We start from the raw sequence: 17,612 nt of genomic DNA, 5'->3' as shown, positions 1-17,612 counted from the left end.
GTCGGGACGTTGGGGCTCTGTGTCCTCTATACCAAGGGAGGTGCGCAGGCCCTGGGGTCTGCTACAGGGCTGCTTGTGTGTGCTTACCTCTGTCCTGGGGACGGCACTGTCCTGCTGGAGGTTCTCTCCTGGGAGGGGCAGGGTCACTTGGTCTTCTGTCCCCTTATTGTCCTCCTGCTTCAGGGAGGCTCCACATCTTTGTGTAAACCATTTCTGTGGTATTTTTAATTTCTTGATGGAAAAATGATAGACTGAAAAGAAAATATTTTATTTTTTTTTGTTTTTGTTTTTTTTTTTTTGAAAAGAAAATATTTTAAAATCCAGTGCATTCCACCCATTGCCTGTCACAGTTCAGCTCCTGGTCCCCTGGGCCTGCGTTGGCCTCAGAGCTCGGCCTCGCCTTCCTGCTCTTGCTTGGATGCTTGACCTGCTGCTGCTGGGGTGGGGGTGCGGGGGAGGGGCTTGCGGTTTCTGCAGAAATACAGAAATACTGTTCCCAGGAGGGGAGGGGCCTGCATGTGTGCCCGAACCACATGCCTTCTCAGGCCAAGCCTAACAAACCCACCCAGAGGGATGAGAACTTGTTTAAATATTTTTTATTGCAAAAACAGTAGTAGAAGAATATTAAGATGTTAATAGTGCTTATATCTGGTGATGTGTCCTTGTGTTTTTTTCCTCTTGTGTGTGAACATGTTATGATGTATAATATCATACAGGATAAATAATGATATAAATACTATTCTTTAGGGACTTTGGGTCAGATTAAGCCTTTCCTTGTCTTGGGTTTTTCATACATTATATTCTCAATATTTTTCTAATTTATCTAATTTTAAATATTTTATTTATTTTTTTATTTGCGAGAACGTGAGTAGGGGAACAGGCAGAGGGAGAGGGAGAGAGAATCTCCAGCAGGCTCCACGCTGAGCAGAGTCCGACATGGGGCTCCATCTCACCACCATGAGATCACTACCTGAGCGGAACCCAAGAGTGGGACCCTCAACCAACTTGGCTACCCAGGGACCCCTTTTAAAATTTATTTTTAAAAACTATTGCAACATAGGGGTATAACCTCATTTATAAAACTGATCCTTTAGGGTTGGCTATCTGGTTGTCTAACCTCAGGCTCTTTTAAATAACTTGGCAATGAGCTTTTCTCTGCTTCTGAAGCCCATCAGGGTTCATGAATCATTAACAGAGACTCTCCCCCCACAGAATCCAGGAGCCCTGCAGCTGAGACTGAGCTGCCCCACTCCACGCAGGTGAGCTCCCGCCCTTGTCAGGGGTCAGGTATCAGCATCTGGGGGAGGGGGCTGGCCCTAGATCCCAGCTCTGCCACGTACTGGAAATGTGGCTGTGGCATTGCCCACCCTCTTCAAGCCCCTGTGAACTAGGGTAAGAGCCGTCATCCCGGGCCCGTTGTGGCCACTGTGGCATGTGGAGTGGTGCTGGCCTGGCTCACGGCTGCCATCTCATCTCTGACTGGTGGGTGCCATGGATGACCTAGCCTGTGGCTCAGATTCAGTTTATCTGAACCTTTCCTCTATGGCTCCTGGTGTCATAATTTTCTGGAAAGAGGATTACCTCTGAAGCTGCTTAACAGGTCTTTGTGTAATCCAGTTTCCCATCCAACTGCATGTCCTCCTGTAGTCCTCAATTCCCTAAGGACTAGCTAAGCTGGGAGGCTCAGCTCCCCCTGGAGCTTGACGGCCCAGGGAAGGAACCTAGGCCTTGCACCTTACTCATACCTGCTGCAGGGCTGTGCAGCCCCCAGCAGAAGCGGCTCTGAGGGACACTTGTGCTGTGTGGCCAGAGGACTCCTGACCAAGCCCAGGTATGGGGATGGCTGCTGGCTGAGGGCTGGCCCAGCCGTGCTCTGCCCTGAGCCTTGCACCTGCAATCTTGTTCAATCGTTATGCTAACTGAGGTGCAAAGCCAGGATGGCTGTGCCTGGGAGGGAGGAAAACACTCCTACATGGGTTACAAAGTCTGTTCAAGGTCACAGAGCCAGTAAGTGTTGGGTCCAGGATTCTAGTCTGTGGTTTTCCCAGGAGATGGGGCACCTGTACCCTGGTGTGGGACCTGGGGAATGGTGCTGTTGTAGCCAGTCTGTTGGGAAGCTTTTCTGGAGAAGGTGCTGTGCCCCAAGCTCATGCTGGAGAGGTAGATAGGAAGAAATCCCACCTTGAGTAGATAAGGTGTAGATACAGATAACACACAGAGTGGTCGAGATGTTGAGGCAAGAAGCCAGAAATGGAGAGGTCGCTGAGATAGAAAGCTTGCTTCAGAGTGGGTGCCGAGCTGGGGCTGAAGGTGGAATCTGCAGACACCAACTTACCGGGGGAATCTCTCTTTTAGGCACCGACCACTAATGAAGACAATAAAAATAATCTTTCTAAAGATATTGCAAATGCAACCAGCCTCCCAGGTAAGGACTGGGTGTTTTTTTTCCAGTGGTCTCAGGGGCACAAAAGACTTCTCTGCAGGGATCCCTGGGTGGCGCAGCGGTTTGGCGCCTGCCTTTGGCCCAGGGCGTGATCCTGGAGACCCTGGATCGAATCCCACATCAGGCTCCCGGTGCATGGAGCCTGCTTCTCCCTCTGCCTGTGTCTCTGCCTCTCTCTCTCTCTCTCTCTGTGACTATCATAAATAAATAAATAAAAAAAATTAAAAAAAAATTAAAAAATAAAGACTTCTCTGCAGAAAACCCCTTTCTTACTTGGAAATGTTGCCAGGAGGCCAGTCTGTAGGAGACAAGGAGCATTGGCAGAAATGTTCTGTTACTACTCTGGATGTTCAAGTCTGATGTTGTTAGTGGAAATATGTTAGAGGGAACCATGAGAAGGGTGGCCCAGAACACAAATACATGTGCCACAAACAATATTGCCAGAGTCTGAAATGGAAGCCGTGTTGGGGGATACCATTACTTGGGGCCACACCTGATTTCAGTGCTTAGCTTTCCTACTCCTACAAGACCAGCAAAGCATCAAGAAAAATCAGGGGTCCCATATGTGTGGGATTCCCAGAGCCCCAACTCTGGAGCTTCAGCCCTGGAGCAGCTTCATCTGACAGCTCTTGGCTTTCTGAGGAAGCCCTTGGCTCACCACCCTTCCCTGGGCAGATTTCTGGCCGCACCTGATGTCCATGCTGCACTGTCCCAGTTGTGAGCCTTGGCAGAGCACGCCAGGTAGCACCTGCTAACAGACTGGGGTTCAGATCTGCTCAGCAACCCCACACCCCTGATCTCCAGGGTCTGCTCTGAGATCAGGCTCAAAGAGGGCAGCCAGGGAGATGGGCCAAAACAGAGGCCTAGATAGAGCAAGGTGGACTTTAGAGACCTCAGGGGATGTGTCCCCCTGGAGGGCATGGGGGGGTGGAAGCGAGGGCGCAGCTCCAGGGCTGCTGTAGGGGAGGGGCCCTCGGGGGGCTGAGCTCATCCAGCCCCATCTCCGTAGAGGCCATCTGTGGGCTGATGACTCCCAAATTCATGACCCAGATTCATGTATGCAGCCGTCTGGTTGATGTGTGCACTTGGTATCGTGCTCGCTGGAAATCTGAAACAGCACCTCATGCCTCCTCTCCTTTCTCATGTCTTCCTCATTCTGGTGATTGGCAGCTTATTCTCTGGGTTGCAGAAGCTGGGGGTCAGCAGGCCCTGTTATTCCCCAGACACATCTGGGAGCTACCACTTCTCACCACCTCCCCCACCAGTTCCTGGGCCCTCCTCTACAGCCTCTCCTCCTGCAGGACGTTAGCAGCTACCTACTGGTCTCTTGGCTTTTCCTGTTAACACCCAGCAGATGCTTTTCCCACCAGCAGCCAGAGTGACTGAAACCACAAATCCAAGCTCTGCTCTCTGTGGGGTCAGAGCTTTAGACTTTGCCTACCGCATTCTCCCTGTCACTCACTCTGCCTTCCTTGCTCTACCTCAGGGCCTTTGCACATACTGCATGCTCTTCCTCCAACCTCCAGTTGGCCAGGTGCTTTGTATATTCAGGTCTCTGCTTAGACACTCCCTTGTCAGGGAGTCCTGTCCTGGCCACACTGTCTGACAGAGCCCCCCTGTTACTCTCTTCTTCCCATGCTTTACTTTTCATCATTGCCCTGTCATTACTGAGGTAATATTTCATGTTTATTTGTTTGTCTTTCCCTTGATTAGAATGTAAGATCCAGGGGGGCACCTGGGTGGGTCAGTGGATAAAGCATCCAAGTCTTGGTCTCAGCCTAGATATGGATCTCAGAGTCATGAGTTCAAGCCCCACATAAGGTTCCACACTGTGCATGGAGCCTACTTAAAAAAAAAAAATGCAAGCTCCTTGAAGGCAGGAGTTTTCTGTCATCCTGTATCCCCAAGGCTTAGACATTGGAACAAATTCTGACACATGGTGGTAACTAGTCCATAAGTATTTGTTGAAGGGAGAAAGGAACAAATACCGAAGATGGTGAAGTATCCATCAATGAGGAAGCCAATCCCACGGCCTCTGTTAAACCACTGTCTCTGCCAAGAGATGCAGACCATGATGGGAGAAAGCTGTCCTTGCAGCCTGTGCCCAGTCTGGACTTCTGAAAGCTACATCCAGTGGGCCCTGGAAGTGGTGACTGTCAGGTGGCACCAGCATCCGCAGTGGATGCCACGTGGGCAGAAGAGCAAGAATCCTGAGCCCTCGAGCCTGCAAGTGTGTGCAGTGCTGGCAAGGGAGCATGATGGCCTCTCTGGGGTGGCCGGGTGTGCCACCCAGAGCCTCTCTGTCAGCTGTGGGAAGGGCCTCTCCATGGATGGACACGGCTGCTTGTGAAGCCACTTGTTCCTTCGTCTATTTGGTGATATTTGTGGAGAGCCTGCTTTGCACTGGGCTCCATGTGAGCAGCTAGGAGCATTAGAGTGGAAAAGACACAGGGGGTCACGGCTTTCAGGGAATTCAGTCCTGGAGCTTGAGCACTGAGTGGGGTGACCAAGAAGACACGATGTCCTGTGGAGGAAACTTGATGTAACCTGTCTGAACTCGGCATCCTTGGTGGAGCTGCTGTCGATGAAGTCCGTGAAGCCTTGGTGTCCTGCACCCCCTGTGCCCTGTGGGGACAGGCTGGATGCCGCCAGAAAGGCTGCTTTGACAAGTGGCTCTGAGCTTCAGGTGTCTCTCCTGTCATGTGGTGGGAGCCTGAGGTCAGATTTGCGGGGGGCCAGCTCCTCCCATGGCCTGTTGATCCACAGAGCCAATTCCTCCTCTAGGGCTGACATTCCTTTGAGGCAGCTGAGTGGTTTTCTCTTCCTCTTCCTTCTGCTCCTTCTCCTCCTCCTTGTCTTCTTTCTTCTAGTGCAAGATTCTTCTTCAGCACCGCTGCCCACCTTCCTGGTGGCCGGAGGAAGCCTGGCCTTCGGGACACTCCTGTGCGTCGGCATTGTCCTCAGGTAAGTGAGGTCCTGGCGGTGGCCAGGGGTGGCCTCCTGCCCCTTATCTGGCTGGTGTGACCTGATTTGGATTCTGTTTTAGAGGAGGAACTGACAAGATTGGATGACGGATTAGATGAGGAGAAGGAAAGATGGGGGAATGTCCAGGGTGACCCTCAAGACTCTGGCCTCGGCAATTGTATAGATGACAGTGTTGTTACTATCTCGGAGATGCTGGGTGCAGGGGAGACCACCAGGTAGGGCAGTGATTCTAGTTTGGGACCATGGAGGTCAAGGTGCCTGTGAAAACCGCAGGCAGATGTGTTTGTAGACAATTCTGATCCCTGCCAGTGTGGGAGGTGGGGTGGGGAGGATGCTGTGATGGGCCCCCTGGAATTCGGATGTTGAAAAATTGTGCAGACCCAGAGGGGCCAGAAAGCCTGCTTGACAGACCTAGAGGGGGAGGGCGTGTGTCCCATATGGAGGGAGCTCCTTAGGCTTGAGGGACTGTAGGTGATAGGACCTCACCTATCCTCCAAAAGTCATAGACCAGAGTGGTGGCAGGGCCACATGAGAAGCACCATGAAAGTCTGAGTGCCTGGCAAGTCTGAGTGCCTGGCCAGACCCCCTGGGAATATTCTGTATCTCAAAACCAGCTGATCTAGAGGGGCCCTGTCAGTGCTCAGTCCTGCTGAAGGTGGAGAGACACTTGGGCTGCATTGGTGCTGTGCCCACGTCTCCATCTCTCCAGCTGGGCACCATTGGTTTGGTCACTATTCCCGAGCTTGCAGAGTCAGCCAACAGTATTCCTCCTATGTGAGCAGTAAGAAACCTTCCAGAGTTCATGATTGGAGCACAGGAACGAGCAATTTTGCACATGCTGAAGATCTGGGGAGGTTAGGTTGGGTCTTGGCTCAGATGGCAGCTCACAGCTACAACTGCCCGAGCGCAGGAGGAACTTCAGACTTGTCCCTCCTTCTCTTGCCTCATGCATGGCTTTCAGGGGTTCTCACCAGTGACTGTGAGGGGAGGTTGTGGGGTGTCTGGGGAGGGAGGGTTAGATTTCCACATACATGGGATCCCCATGGAGACTCTGAGCCACAGCTTTGCCACTCAAGTAATCTGGGTTGGAAGATTGGCAAGGTGACATCTCAAACTGTGTCCAGGGTTGTGTCCACTTCTGCTGTCCCAGTGTAGTGGTGAGCAAGCTGTCTGAGGGTGTACAGAAGATAAGCCTCCAAGTGTGTGGAGGTTGGTCCTTGGAGGGGCTGAGTGCTTGCAGTCTTGTACACCTCTGGACCAGAGGGGGGCTGTGCTGGCATTCTGGGGTCTTCCTCCTGCCTTCGGAGGGATTCGTGGTACCCCTTCCAGCACCTACTTCTATGTTGTTTCTCTTTCTTGCCTGGGCTTCCAAGGACCTTTCTTATAAGCCACCATAGACCCTATAGAAAACCCCTGTCAGGGTTTCCACTTGGCAGATGAGGAGATGGGAGCTGGAAGAGCCGAGGTCATGACAGCTGGTGCCGAGAAAGCCAAGACCCCAGCCCAAAGCTCATGCTCTTTGGATAGGGCCTTACAGGTCAGGTAGTCCAATTCTTTAATTTGACAAATGAGGAAAAGCTTTGAGAGGTGAGATGACTCGCCCAAGGACACAAGCTTATTACTAGTGGAGCCAGGACTAGAACCCATGTCCCAAGAGTCCCTGCCCACCAGACTAATGGCCGTCAGCTAAGAGGGGTGCCCAGCTAGTCCCTTCCATCCTGTGTTGGCCAGTGGCTTCCTTAACAAGCAGCGCCATCTTGGTGTGCTCTGAACCATCGAAAGAGAAGCTTTAGGTTGGGAACTGACCCTGTTTTTCATAAACATTTGTTTGCTAATCTGCTGATGGTGCTTGGACACCAGCCGGTTGCTACACAACCAGAGCCCCTGGAGGCACAGATGGGGCAAGTGCCGCGTGTTGACAGTGTTCAGTGATTTGTTTGCTAGCCTGGTGGCTTCCCATTTTCTCTCATGTAAGGCACATTTATTTGCAAATAGGCCAGTTATTTCAAGTGGTGAAAAACCCCTCTCCTCCCCAAAGCCCACATGTCGAAAGGTATATAAACCTGGGGAAACTGGGAATTCGGAAGAGCCTCAGTGACCACTGGAATGGCCACACTGCAACACGCAGGATATGACATCCTGCCAGTCCATTTTATCTATGTAATACGTTTATTTTGTATCTCAAGCAAAGCATAGTATTTCCTAAGTATTTTCCCACAATTACTAGTGATAATTAAAAGACACTTATATGTGTCTGAAAACAGGTGTGGCATCTTCTGAAGCAGGTGTTGTGACTCCAGGTGGGGGTGTAGTTCTCCTGCACCACGCCCTGTGCCCCGCCAGGGCCCTTTCTGTGGTTTATGCTGTGAGGCACTGAGAAATAGGGTCTTCAAAGCTGAGAATTGCTTTTCTGTGTATTTATCTGGAATGGACCTGCACTTTAGTGAGGACTTCCTGCGGGCGTGCCTGTTTAAATCACTGTGAATTAACTATGTGCCTCATTCTAGTATTTGAAAACCAGCTACGCCCCCACCTCTAGGGTGGAGGCACAGGCTGCTCCTGGTGCCGCAGATGTGGCTGTGAATGGGCAGCTCTCTATGTCACTTCTCACTAGGTCTTGGTTTCTACCTGTGACTTGTTTAGAAGTGATGGTTGTTATGTTTTTAAAATTTTGTTTTGGCTGCAGAATGTTTTCTTTAAGCAAAACATTGTGAAGTGCAATATGTAAGATAGAGGAAGGGGCTGAGGTGTGAAGTCTGGCAGCAGGGTCCCGCCCTCCCTCGTCCCTGGCCCACCAGTCCCCTTCTCAGGCCAGAGCAGAGCCAGCTGTGGACACCCCCAGGCTGGCTGCTACCAAAGTCCCTTTGAGCTTAGTGATTTTTATTTTTTTTAAGATTTTATTTATTTATTTGAGATAGAACATGACCAGGGGGAGAGGGAAAGGGAGACGGAGAAGCAGACTCTTGGACAAGCAGCGAGCCTGACACAGGGCTTGACCCCAGGACCCTGAGATCACGACCTGAGCTGAAGGCAGAAGCTTCACCGACTAAGCCACCCAGGTGCCCCTGACCTTAGTGATTTTTCAAAATCATCTTATTCACTCAAACTATTTCAGAAGAAGCAAAGCTCATTTTTCTCAGTTATACATCCAGTTACTTGCTTTGGAAAAAAAGAGGTCAGACACTGCTTTCCCTGTGGGTTAGCTAATGTCAACAGAGACTTCATTGTGGTATATGCTGATCTGATAAATAGTGACAAATAGGGGCACCCGGGGGGCTCAGTGGTTGAGTGTCTGCCTTTGGGTCAGGTCATGATCCTGGGGTTCTGGGATCGAGTCCCACATCGGGTTCTCTGCAGGGAGCCTGCTTTACCCTCTGCCTATGTCTCTGCCTCTCTCTCTGTGTCTCTCATGAATAAATAAATAAAATCTTTTTAAAAATAGTGACAAATAAAAGAAAAACATCAAGCATTATCCAAAGACTGTTAATTTTTAACATGCAAATGTGATCAGAGTCTTGCAAACACACAGAAAAGTACACACATCCCCAAGCTTGCACGAAGTGAACACATCCTTGCAGTTTGAATCCAGATGAAGAATTTTTTAGGTTCAGGTGAGTTTCCTGAGGCTCTTTCCTTGGCCCAGTGTCTTGTTTTTATGTAGCTGTGATTATTTTGCATCTAGAACTCTCAGTCCTGCCTTTTAAATTTAGTGTCAGTTATAACATAAGCATTTTTTTTCGCATTATCTCATTTCTTTGTAACCCTCACCTTAGCTGCAGGCGCCGTTAAGCGGATGTACCCAGGCCTCTCAGCCAACCTCCTATTGGTGGTGGTTTCGCTCTCACAGACAACTCTGTGCTAAACATCTTTGTGCATAAAGCTTTTCCCGCAGCTCTGGAACTTCCTTAGGCTCTGTTCCCAGAAGTGGATTCCTGGGCCAGAGGGTCTGAGAGTGCCCCCTGCCCTCAGTCTATACTGGGGTCCCGAGGGAGGGTGATAACCCCCAGGACCCTGCCCAGCGGAGCTGTAGGAAGCGCCCCTGCTGTACTCTCTGCCAGGTGGGGAGCCCTCGGCCCCATTCTGCACGTTGTTTATTCCATTTGGATAATGGGCTGGGAGCCAACTATCAATGATTTATCGTCAGCACCACAGGAATAGCCTGTTGATATAAAAAGAAACCCAAGGAAAACCCCCAAAACTTGTTTTTGGCCTTGGCTTCCCTCCTGCCTCCAAGCCCTTCCTGGAGAAGGGACTGGGGGAGCGTCTGGGCCCGCGTGGGAGTTGGTGGTGACAGTGGGAGGCAGGGCGAGGGGTGCTTCCCCAGCACGGGCCTGACACATCTCAGGAGATGACTGTCGCCAGCTAATGGTTCTCTGGTCGGCAGAGTGACTTGTCTTGGTTCCTGAGCCCTGGCTGAGGGCTCAGAGCCGAGAGGGGCAAGGAAGCTGTGATCAGAGAGATGTTTATCTCCTTCCTGTGTCACATCCACTTTCCTGCCAGATGACTCACTCGTGCCCCAGGGGTGCCCACGCGGGGGTGGCAGGAGTGGGCCGAGTGCTGGGGGACTGGGAAGGGGGGGGCAGCCCTTCCTGCTGCTGCTGTGCCCTGCCCACCTCAGCCCAGCTGAGAGGCCTGAGTTCCTTCCGCGCTAAAAGAATATGTGCTCTTTTTTAAGCGAATGGATTTGGGGTCAGTGATGTGGGCCTGTGGGCCTGTGGGCCTGTGGCTGGGCAGCCTCTGGTATAGGACCGACCAAGTCCCCAGGGCTATAGATGGACACTTATGGCCACGCGAGCCTCAGTTTCCCCATCTCTAAGTCGGACCATGATACCTCTGGTTCCTCAGGGTATTGTGTAACCAACCTCCCAGTGACGGAATAAATTGTTGTAACTCTTGAGCCAAAAGCGGGAGTGCCAGGCCACCAGAGCAGGTCTGTCATGGGAGAACTAAACATGCGTATGATTTGTGTTTGTGTGTCCCTGTGAAGGTTCAAGAAGACGTGGAAGCTGCATGCCCTGAAGGAAGGCAAGGCCAGTGTGCACCCACCGTATTCTCTGGGACAGCTGGTCCCTGAGAGGCCCAAGCCCACCCCGGTTCGTGTGCCCCTCATCTCCCCACCAGTGTCCCCCAGCAGCCTTGGGTCTGACAACACCTCGAGGCACAGCCACCCGGATACCAGGGGCCCACAGAGCCCCTACGACATCAGCAATACAGACTACTTCTTCCCCAGATAGCTGGCTGGGTGGCGCCTGGCCAGCAGGATGCCAGACCTGCTGAGCTGTGTGAACAATGAAGCACAAACCAACTCATCTCAGGGGCGTGGGGCCTGGAGCTCTGCCTGTGCAGGAGGGCCTCGTGCAAGGTGCTTCACTTCTTGAAACAGGTTTGCTTGCTGCCTCTGTTCAGAAGGAAGAGGTGATTGAGTCTTAGAACCCTTCTTTCCCAAGTGCCCAAAGGGGCTGGAGTCCATGCCGGTGCCCAGAGGGGGCAGGACACTCAGGCGGGCAGAGCCCGGTGGTTGCGGAGGCACAAGCTGCAGCCTACAGCAGGTGGCAGGTATCCTGCTGAGACGCCCCTGGCAGCTCCCAGCACAGCCTCACCTCCCAGCTTGTCTGTGGAGCCTCTGCTTTCACGATTCAGTCTTTCCAGGTCTGAGGATGGGAGAAGCACCTGCCTTCTTCCCCACACCTGGAATCAGCACAGAGGTATCGCAGAGAATCTCAGGGCCTGCGGGTTTGGCATGCAGTTGTGATTAGTTCCTCATTAGCATTTTGCTGAATGTGAATGGTAACCCAGGCACTTGCTGAATCCGGAAGCAGGTGCACTAGTCTACTTCCCCTCTTCGGATCCCAGGACTTCAGGAGGAGGGACCAAGAGGAAGAGGGTCATGGGGACAGGCCTCCCTGTTCCCAGGGAGGAGAGCTGGCTGCAGGGGGCTTCTGCCTTGGGGGTCCAGGGCTGCGGCTGCTGTACTCCTGCTGCCACGACTTTGTTTTCAGTTGAGCCGAAGAAACAAGGGAAGATGATGTTAATGTGAAAAGACAAAAAGATCCTGGCAAGAATGCATTTTAACTTGCTTAAAAAAAAAAAAAAAGAAAGAAAGAAAGAAAGAAAGAAAGAAAGAAAGAAAGAAAGAAAGAAACACCTGTTGTTTTATGTTGAGAGAGTGGGAGAGCCTGTGCTCACTGTCAATGTATGAATAACTTGGGGGAAAACCTTAGTAACCTTTTTAGCACAAAACAGTCAAGTGAAAAGGGAGAAAACAGTTTTCCTTTTAAAGCAGAGAGTCTGGTTTCATTCTACATCTTGTTTTTGTCTTAAAAAACATAGTGAAACATGAAAACATAGTGTGTGTCTTCTGTAACCTGGGGGCACGCTGTTCCCGTCCTGGCAGCTGTGGAGAACACGGCATCCAGCGTCCACCCCTGAGCCCCAGGTTGTCCAAGGCCTTGTCACACCATCCTCTCCCTTGGGGTTATCCTCTTACGTGACTCCTCAATTTGCTTCAGGTTGGCTAGGATTAGGGCACTGACCGAGTATGTCACCATGTGTGTTGCTGTGGTGGGGTGGCTACTCACACTTGTGAGTGTGGCCTTGCCATTTCAGGGATGTGTGTGGTCACCGCACAGGATGTCCCAGAGTGAAGCGGTGACTAAAGTCAGCCTTGTGACCACCCAAGAAGTCACCAGACCACAGACTTTTCTAGTAGCCTTTTTGGAGAAACAAGCCCAGTGGCACACAGGTGGCGACAGGTGGCGACAGGAGGAGGAGAGCCATGCTTAATTGACTATTTGCTGGGTCCCATTGGTTGTGTGCTCTGGCGCCACGGCCGGGCCGTTCTGTGTGTGACTTTGGGTCCTGATGCTGCCAGAAGTGAGGCAGGTGTTTGTTGTTGTTGTTTTTCTCTAAAGTTTGAGAACAGCAAAAATGGTGTTAAAGGGAAATACACAAATGAGACTGTGCATGAGAAGCCTCCTCTTTTCCAAGAGTGCCACCAGAGCCAGGCCCCAGGGGTGGCGGAAGATGAAACAGATAGCGCAGGCGCTGCTCTGATCTCCTGTTGTTACTTTCATTATTATTGTAATGAAACTGCCTTTTTTTTTTTTTAAGTATTGGAGAGGGTGTTTTCCCTTTATTTCTTTATAAGCTAGTGAAAATGAAGGAAAAGTATTTTTCTCTGGATTGTAAGTCATGCTCAGTGTGCTGAAGTGTGCACCTGCTGGGCTTTGCGCTGGAATCTGAAACCCTCAGTCAGTGAGCATGCCTCAACCGACCTCCCCCATGTCCTACAGGGCACCTGTTTCCCTCGAGAGGGGTGTTACTCACCTGACCCCTGTACCACAGCCAGACCTGAGATGACAGCTCTTCTTGCTGGGTGAGAAAAGTTGAAAATATGCTGGGTCAAGGTCTCAATTAATGTGGTCAGTAATTCTTGTAGCATTAATGGAAATGTTTCTGAAACTTCAAGTGGGTAGCATTGAATAGACCTACAAAGTCTTTGGTAACTCTGAGAGCTCTTTGCTCTGACGAGGTCTTGACCTCGAGGTCTGTGTGCCAGGCTCTGGGCTCACAGAACCTCTGCCAGTCCCCTGCTATCCCAGGGGCAGGATACCGTGATGAGGTGTGGCAGCTGCCACTGGAACCATGTTGGGAGCCTCCCGCTGGTGAGAAGAGCCGTGTGGGGTAGGCTTGACGTGGTCATGGTATGTTTGTGGGTTTCCTGCAGAATGTTTAGGAATGTCTTGCCCAGCTGAGCTATATCACCTCATCAAAGGTACTGAAGGTTGACCCACTTGGGGAAGAGTCTGACATCCAGTTTCAGGTAGAGTTGGTGAGAAACGTGCCTTCATTTGGAGAAGCAGGGGCAATGGGTGGCCCTTCCGAGGTCATGCCAGCTCTCCCATGCGGCAGTTGGCAGTGGGGCTATTGCTGGAAGGCAGGCCAGCTGGCTCAGGCTCTGTGCCAGACACCCCTGTGCATCCTCTGCAGGTTCTGCTAGCGTTGTGTCCTTGGGGTGGCCTGGGGGCAGTGCCAGGGAGTTTCTATGACAACCTTACTGATTATTAAGGAATGCTGCCAGTTTTATGAACATATGCTCAAATGAATGTCTGCTTTAGGAAGAAGATTGGAACAGCACGTTAGCAAGGCTGTTAATTAGCAGGGAAACTGTTTGGATGGGGATCACACATCTGTTAAATATAATACCTCAACTTTACCTTTTTTTTAAAAGAAAAATAATAGTTTTAATTTTTTAAAATTTTTTTACCTAACTACCTGAAAGCAAATACCAAAGGCTGATGTCTGTATATGGGGCAAAGGGTCAGTATAATGTTTTTCAATATTTTTCTCTTTTTATCAGCTATTTTGCATTCAAAGTGAAAATTGTACATGTTTGAAATAAAGAATTTCTAAAAATATGCTTGAGATGTAATTATGGTTTGGGGCCCTGGGTTGTTTAGGGGAAAGACTTGCCTGCTTAGAGAGGGAAGGGTTGGAGAAACACAGCATCAAGCTCAGGACCACGTGGGGAGCCCCCCCCCCCCCGCCGCCCCCGGCAGGATTGAGCTACCTCTAAAAAGAGATAGGTTCAAGAAATGAGCAATTTCTCGAAAGACTTGAATTATAAAAATGTTTACCAAAATGAATCGTGGGGTTTCTGGAAGGGCGTGGATACTGCTGCCATGTTTACCATTGTGGCCCTGCGATGGGCGTGTCAGGGAGGAAGGGAGGGCAGTCAAAAGACTATTTGTTGAATGGGGGTGGGGGGCGTGTGAATGGTGTCACAAAGGCAACCCTACCCTCCCGATCATCAGCCGAACCTGTCCCCTCTGGAAAAGGGTCTTTGGCAGGAAAGACCCAGGGCATGGCCACTCCACATCTTCCAAACAGAGGAGAGTCATCATGTGGGTGCTCCATGGACCAGGGGTGTCATGCCAACGGCTCTGGGCTGGGCAGCCGAGGACTGATGTGAGTTGGGCTGGAAGTCCGAGGCCCAGGATGAGTTGCGGGCCACATCTCCTTGAGGTTGGCCTCCGTTCAGCCTGAAGTGTGGCAGGAAGCAGATGTCCCCCCCGGGTGGCCGCTGTGGGTCGTGCCAGTGTGGGAGCGGGGTGGAAACAGAAGGAGGTGCATCTCTCTCCAGTGTCATCATCAGGGTGACATGGTCCTGAGGCTCCTTCCACCACAACTGGGGGGTGCTGTGGGTGAGTGATTCCTGGAGGTGGCAAAGGGCCACCAGCTATGGGAACAGACGCTGAGGAGAGAACTCTCCTCCGTCCAGGACTGTCCACACCCGAGAGATGCCCGGGCCAGGGGCAGGAGACCCACCGCTTGCTGCTGGAGGCCTCCGGCTTCCGGCCGCAGCTGGGCTGTGCAAAGGCCAGGCTAGGGCGTTAGGGCGCCTCCCCTGCACATGCTGCCTGTGCTGGCATGGTGATGACCGATGACCTAACCCTGTGCTGTCTCCGGGTGCTGACCTGCCCCAGTGTCCTCATGGAAGTCCCTGCCTACTGCAAGTGTGTGTCACTCAGCACACAAACACCTTAGCCGTGTCTTATTTCACACCAGTCGTTTAGGTGAGGATTCAAAACGAGTAAAATAAGTTTTTCAGTAAAGTCATTAAACATTCGTGCTACAGATGTACTGTTTAATTAAGGACATTCTTCTAGGAGAACTTCAGATTGCTTAATAGAGATGCCAGCGTTCACAAATCTCACTGCGCATAATGGAAGCTTCACTATGGTTCTGCAGAATAGAATTCATTGAGAAGACAACTGCGTTCTATTTTGGTTGCTAAGCTGATGTGCTGTGCAATAGGGATTTTGGAATGCTGGATGTTGTAAGTGTGACATCTTGGAGTCTGTGCCCAGTGAGAGATGAGGGGCAGACACCCGCTTGTAGAGCCACTTGCCTGCCCTGCAGGGTGCAGATCTGTGCCAGCGTCCTGTGGGCATCCACAGGGACCCCTGTTCAGCGGGTCTGATGTGGGCATAGAAAGCAAGCAAGCCTCCCAGATGGCTCCGAGGAAGATGGTCATGGAGCCCAGGGGTGACTATGAACCGTGGCCATTTCTAGGATGATGTGGGTGCTGTGGGAGCTCCACACCTGAGGATGTATGGCGTCCTTTGCAGATCATTTCCGTGGGCAGGTCTGAGGGTCAGGAACAGCTTGGACTCCAGCCCCAGGTCTCTGGCTCAGGGTGTCTGTGGCCTGAGTGGGCACTCCCAGGTCCCCCCACAGCACAACCAGTGTTAGTCTCTGTGCTGGAGACCACTAGGCTGCAGGCAGGATCCTGCAACCATGTGTGGTATGAACTAGGAAACAAACTGGACAGCAAAGAATACACCACCAGCCCTACTGGTCACTTGAAGGCCACAGCCCCTTTTTGGTAGAAAGAGTATGTTAAAATGAGCTGTTGGTAATAGCTGCAGCCTGTGGACGCTCCACCATGTGCTCACAAACTGTATATTCTTTGTCATCCTAATGACGCTACAAGGTAAGTGTTCTTGCCAGCTCACGGATGAGGTTGAGCTTGAGGCAGTGGTCAGTCTAAGGACTCTGAGTTGGTTAAGGGGGTCACCTGGACCGTAAACCTGGTCTACTCGACTCCAAGATCACGTGGGGCACGTGCTCTGTCCTTACCATGTGCCTCAGGCCCACAGGCACTGCTGACCACCTGGATGGTTCTTTTCCCAATCCCTCGTGGTCGGGGGCCTGGCCCACTCACCTCCACGGGGGTGGATAGACCTGGGTTCCCCGTTTGGTTTGTCAACACCTGTCATGTGAGCAGGGACGGGAAGCCAAGCCTGTGGGAGTCAGGAGCCTCCAAAGGCAGCCAAACCCCAAAGGATGAGGTGTAGAGGGGAGGGGCAGCAGCCAGTTCCTTCCTCGAAATGACCCTTGATCAGAAACCAAATCTAACCACTCTCCCTCCCCCTCTGTACCAGCTCTCACCTCTGAACTTGAGTGAATGGTTTGGTTTTCTCCTGCTGTTTCCTTGCTAGACACTTTGGTGAACTTCCTCGAAATGCTCCAATTGTGCTTTATGGAAACCTTATACCTACTCTCTCTGGTCACCACACTATATGGTGGTTCTCTTTTTTTTATTATTATTTATTTTTATTTTTTTATTTATGATAGTCACACACAGAGAGAGAGAGAGGCAGAGACACAGGCAGAGGGAGAAGCAGGCTCCATGCACCGGGAGCCCGACGTGGGACTCGATACCGGGTCTCCAGGATCGTGCCCTGGGCCAAAGGCAGGCGCCAAACTGCTGTGCCACCCAGGGATCCCATGGTGGTTCTCTTTGGACAGTGAGACTCTCAGTGCTGGCTGGGGGACAGAGGGACCAGCCTGTTCCTTAGGATGCTAACCGTCCACCACAGTTTGTGAGCAAACACTGTCTCCAGGAGCCTGTGGCCAGTCTGCCTAGGAGTTCAGGCAGACAAGTCCAGTGGGAGTTGCACATGAGGGGCTTGCCCAGGGCTGCAGCTGGGGGGCAGCGGGCAGCCTTGTACACACACTCTATTGAGCAACTTTTGTGATGTTCTAAGAGCATTAGGGAATCACCAAAAACTAGATAGATACTCAACTTTTTTCTTTTATGCACAGTAAACATTTTTTCATATGAGCATGCATGCTTTTACAATTGAAGAAAGCTTTTCATTAAACATTTATAAGTCCCTGTTTTGGAATAGCACAGCCACACTGTGCTATCAAGAATATTGATGGAGAAGTATGAGAAGTAGGTGGGGACCACAGGTTAAACAAAGCGGGGCACAAGACAGCCAAGGCAAAGCTGGCTTAGAGGAGGTTGTTATGTGAGTCTTTCCAAAGCCCTGACATCCTCCATCAGAAAAAAAAAAAAAAAAAAAAAAAAAAACCACGAAAGGATTTTAAGCAGAATGTTTCACTTGCACATATGCCATTTAAAACAATTAAAAATGAATATAAATATATCTTTTTCTTTTTTTTTTAAGATTTTGTTTTTTAAAGTAATCTCCATGCCCAGCATGGAGATCCGGGTGGGTATCCTGCCCACTGAGCCAGCCGGGGGTGCCCCTAAATAATTCCTCCTTAACTATCACTAACGTAAACCACAATCCTCACTTGTCAACAACACACTGGTTGGTACCTCAATAAACTAATTACTTTCACATTAGCTTTTACTATGTGAATGCATCTT

At 51.0% G+C, this 17,612-nt stretch overlaps 1 protein-coding gene across 3 annotated transcripts in view; it reads left to right on the top strand.

The window, feature by feature from the left end:
- Window positions 1-13,831, top strand: part of IL6R (interleukin 6 receptor) — a 42,971-nt gene extending 29,140 nt beyond the window's left edge. For all 3 annotated transcript variants that reach the window (XM_055324069.1, XM_055324070.1, XM_055324071.1), the window contains exons 7-10: window positions 1,213-1,259; window positions 2,356-2,425; window positions 5,314-5,407; window positions 10,416-13,831. In XM_055324069.1, coding sequence (XP_055180044.1) covers window positions 1,213-1,259; window positions 2,356-2,425; window positions 5,314-5,407; window positions 10,416-10,662 — 458 coding nt within the window. In that variant the 3' untranslated portion in view covers window positions 10,663-13,831. The remainder of the gene's footprint in view (window positions 1-1,212; window positions 1,260-2,355; window positions 2,426-5,313; window positions 5,408-10,415) is intronic.
- Window positions 13,832-17,612: the final 3,781 nt, after the last annotated feature.

Source organism: Nyctereutes procyonoides, unplaced genomic scaffold, assembly GCF_905146905.1.
Source record: "Nyctereutes procyonoides isolate TBG_1078 unplaced genomic scaffold, NYPRO_anot_genome, whole genome shotgun sequence".
Taxonomy (NCBI): Eukaryota; Metazoa; Chordata; class Mammalia; order Carnivora; family Canidae; genus Nyctereutes; species Nyctereutes procyonoides.
Note: the sequence above shows the minus strand (reverse complement) of the source record. Positions and strands in the feature narration are given on the sequence as shown.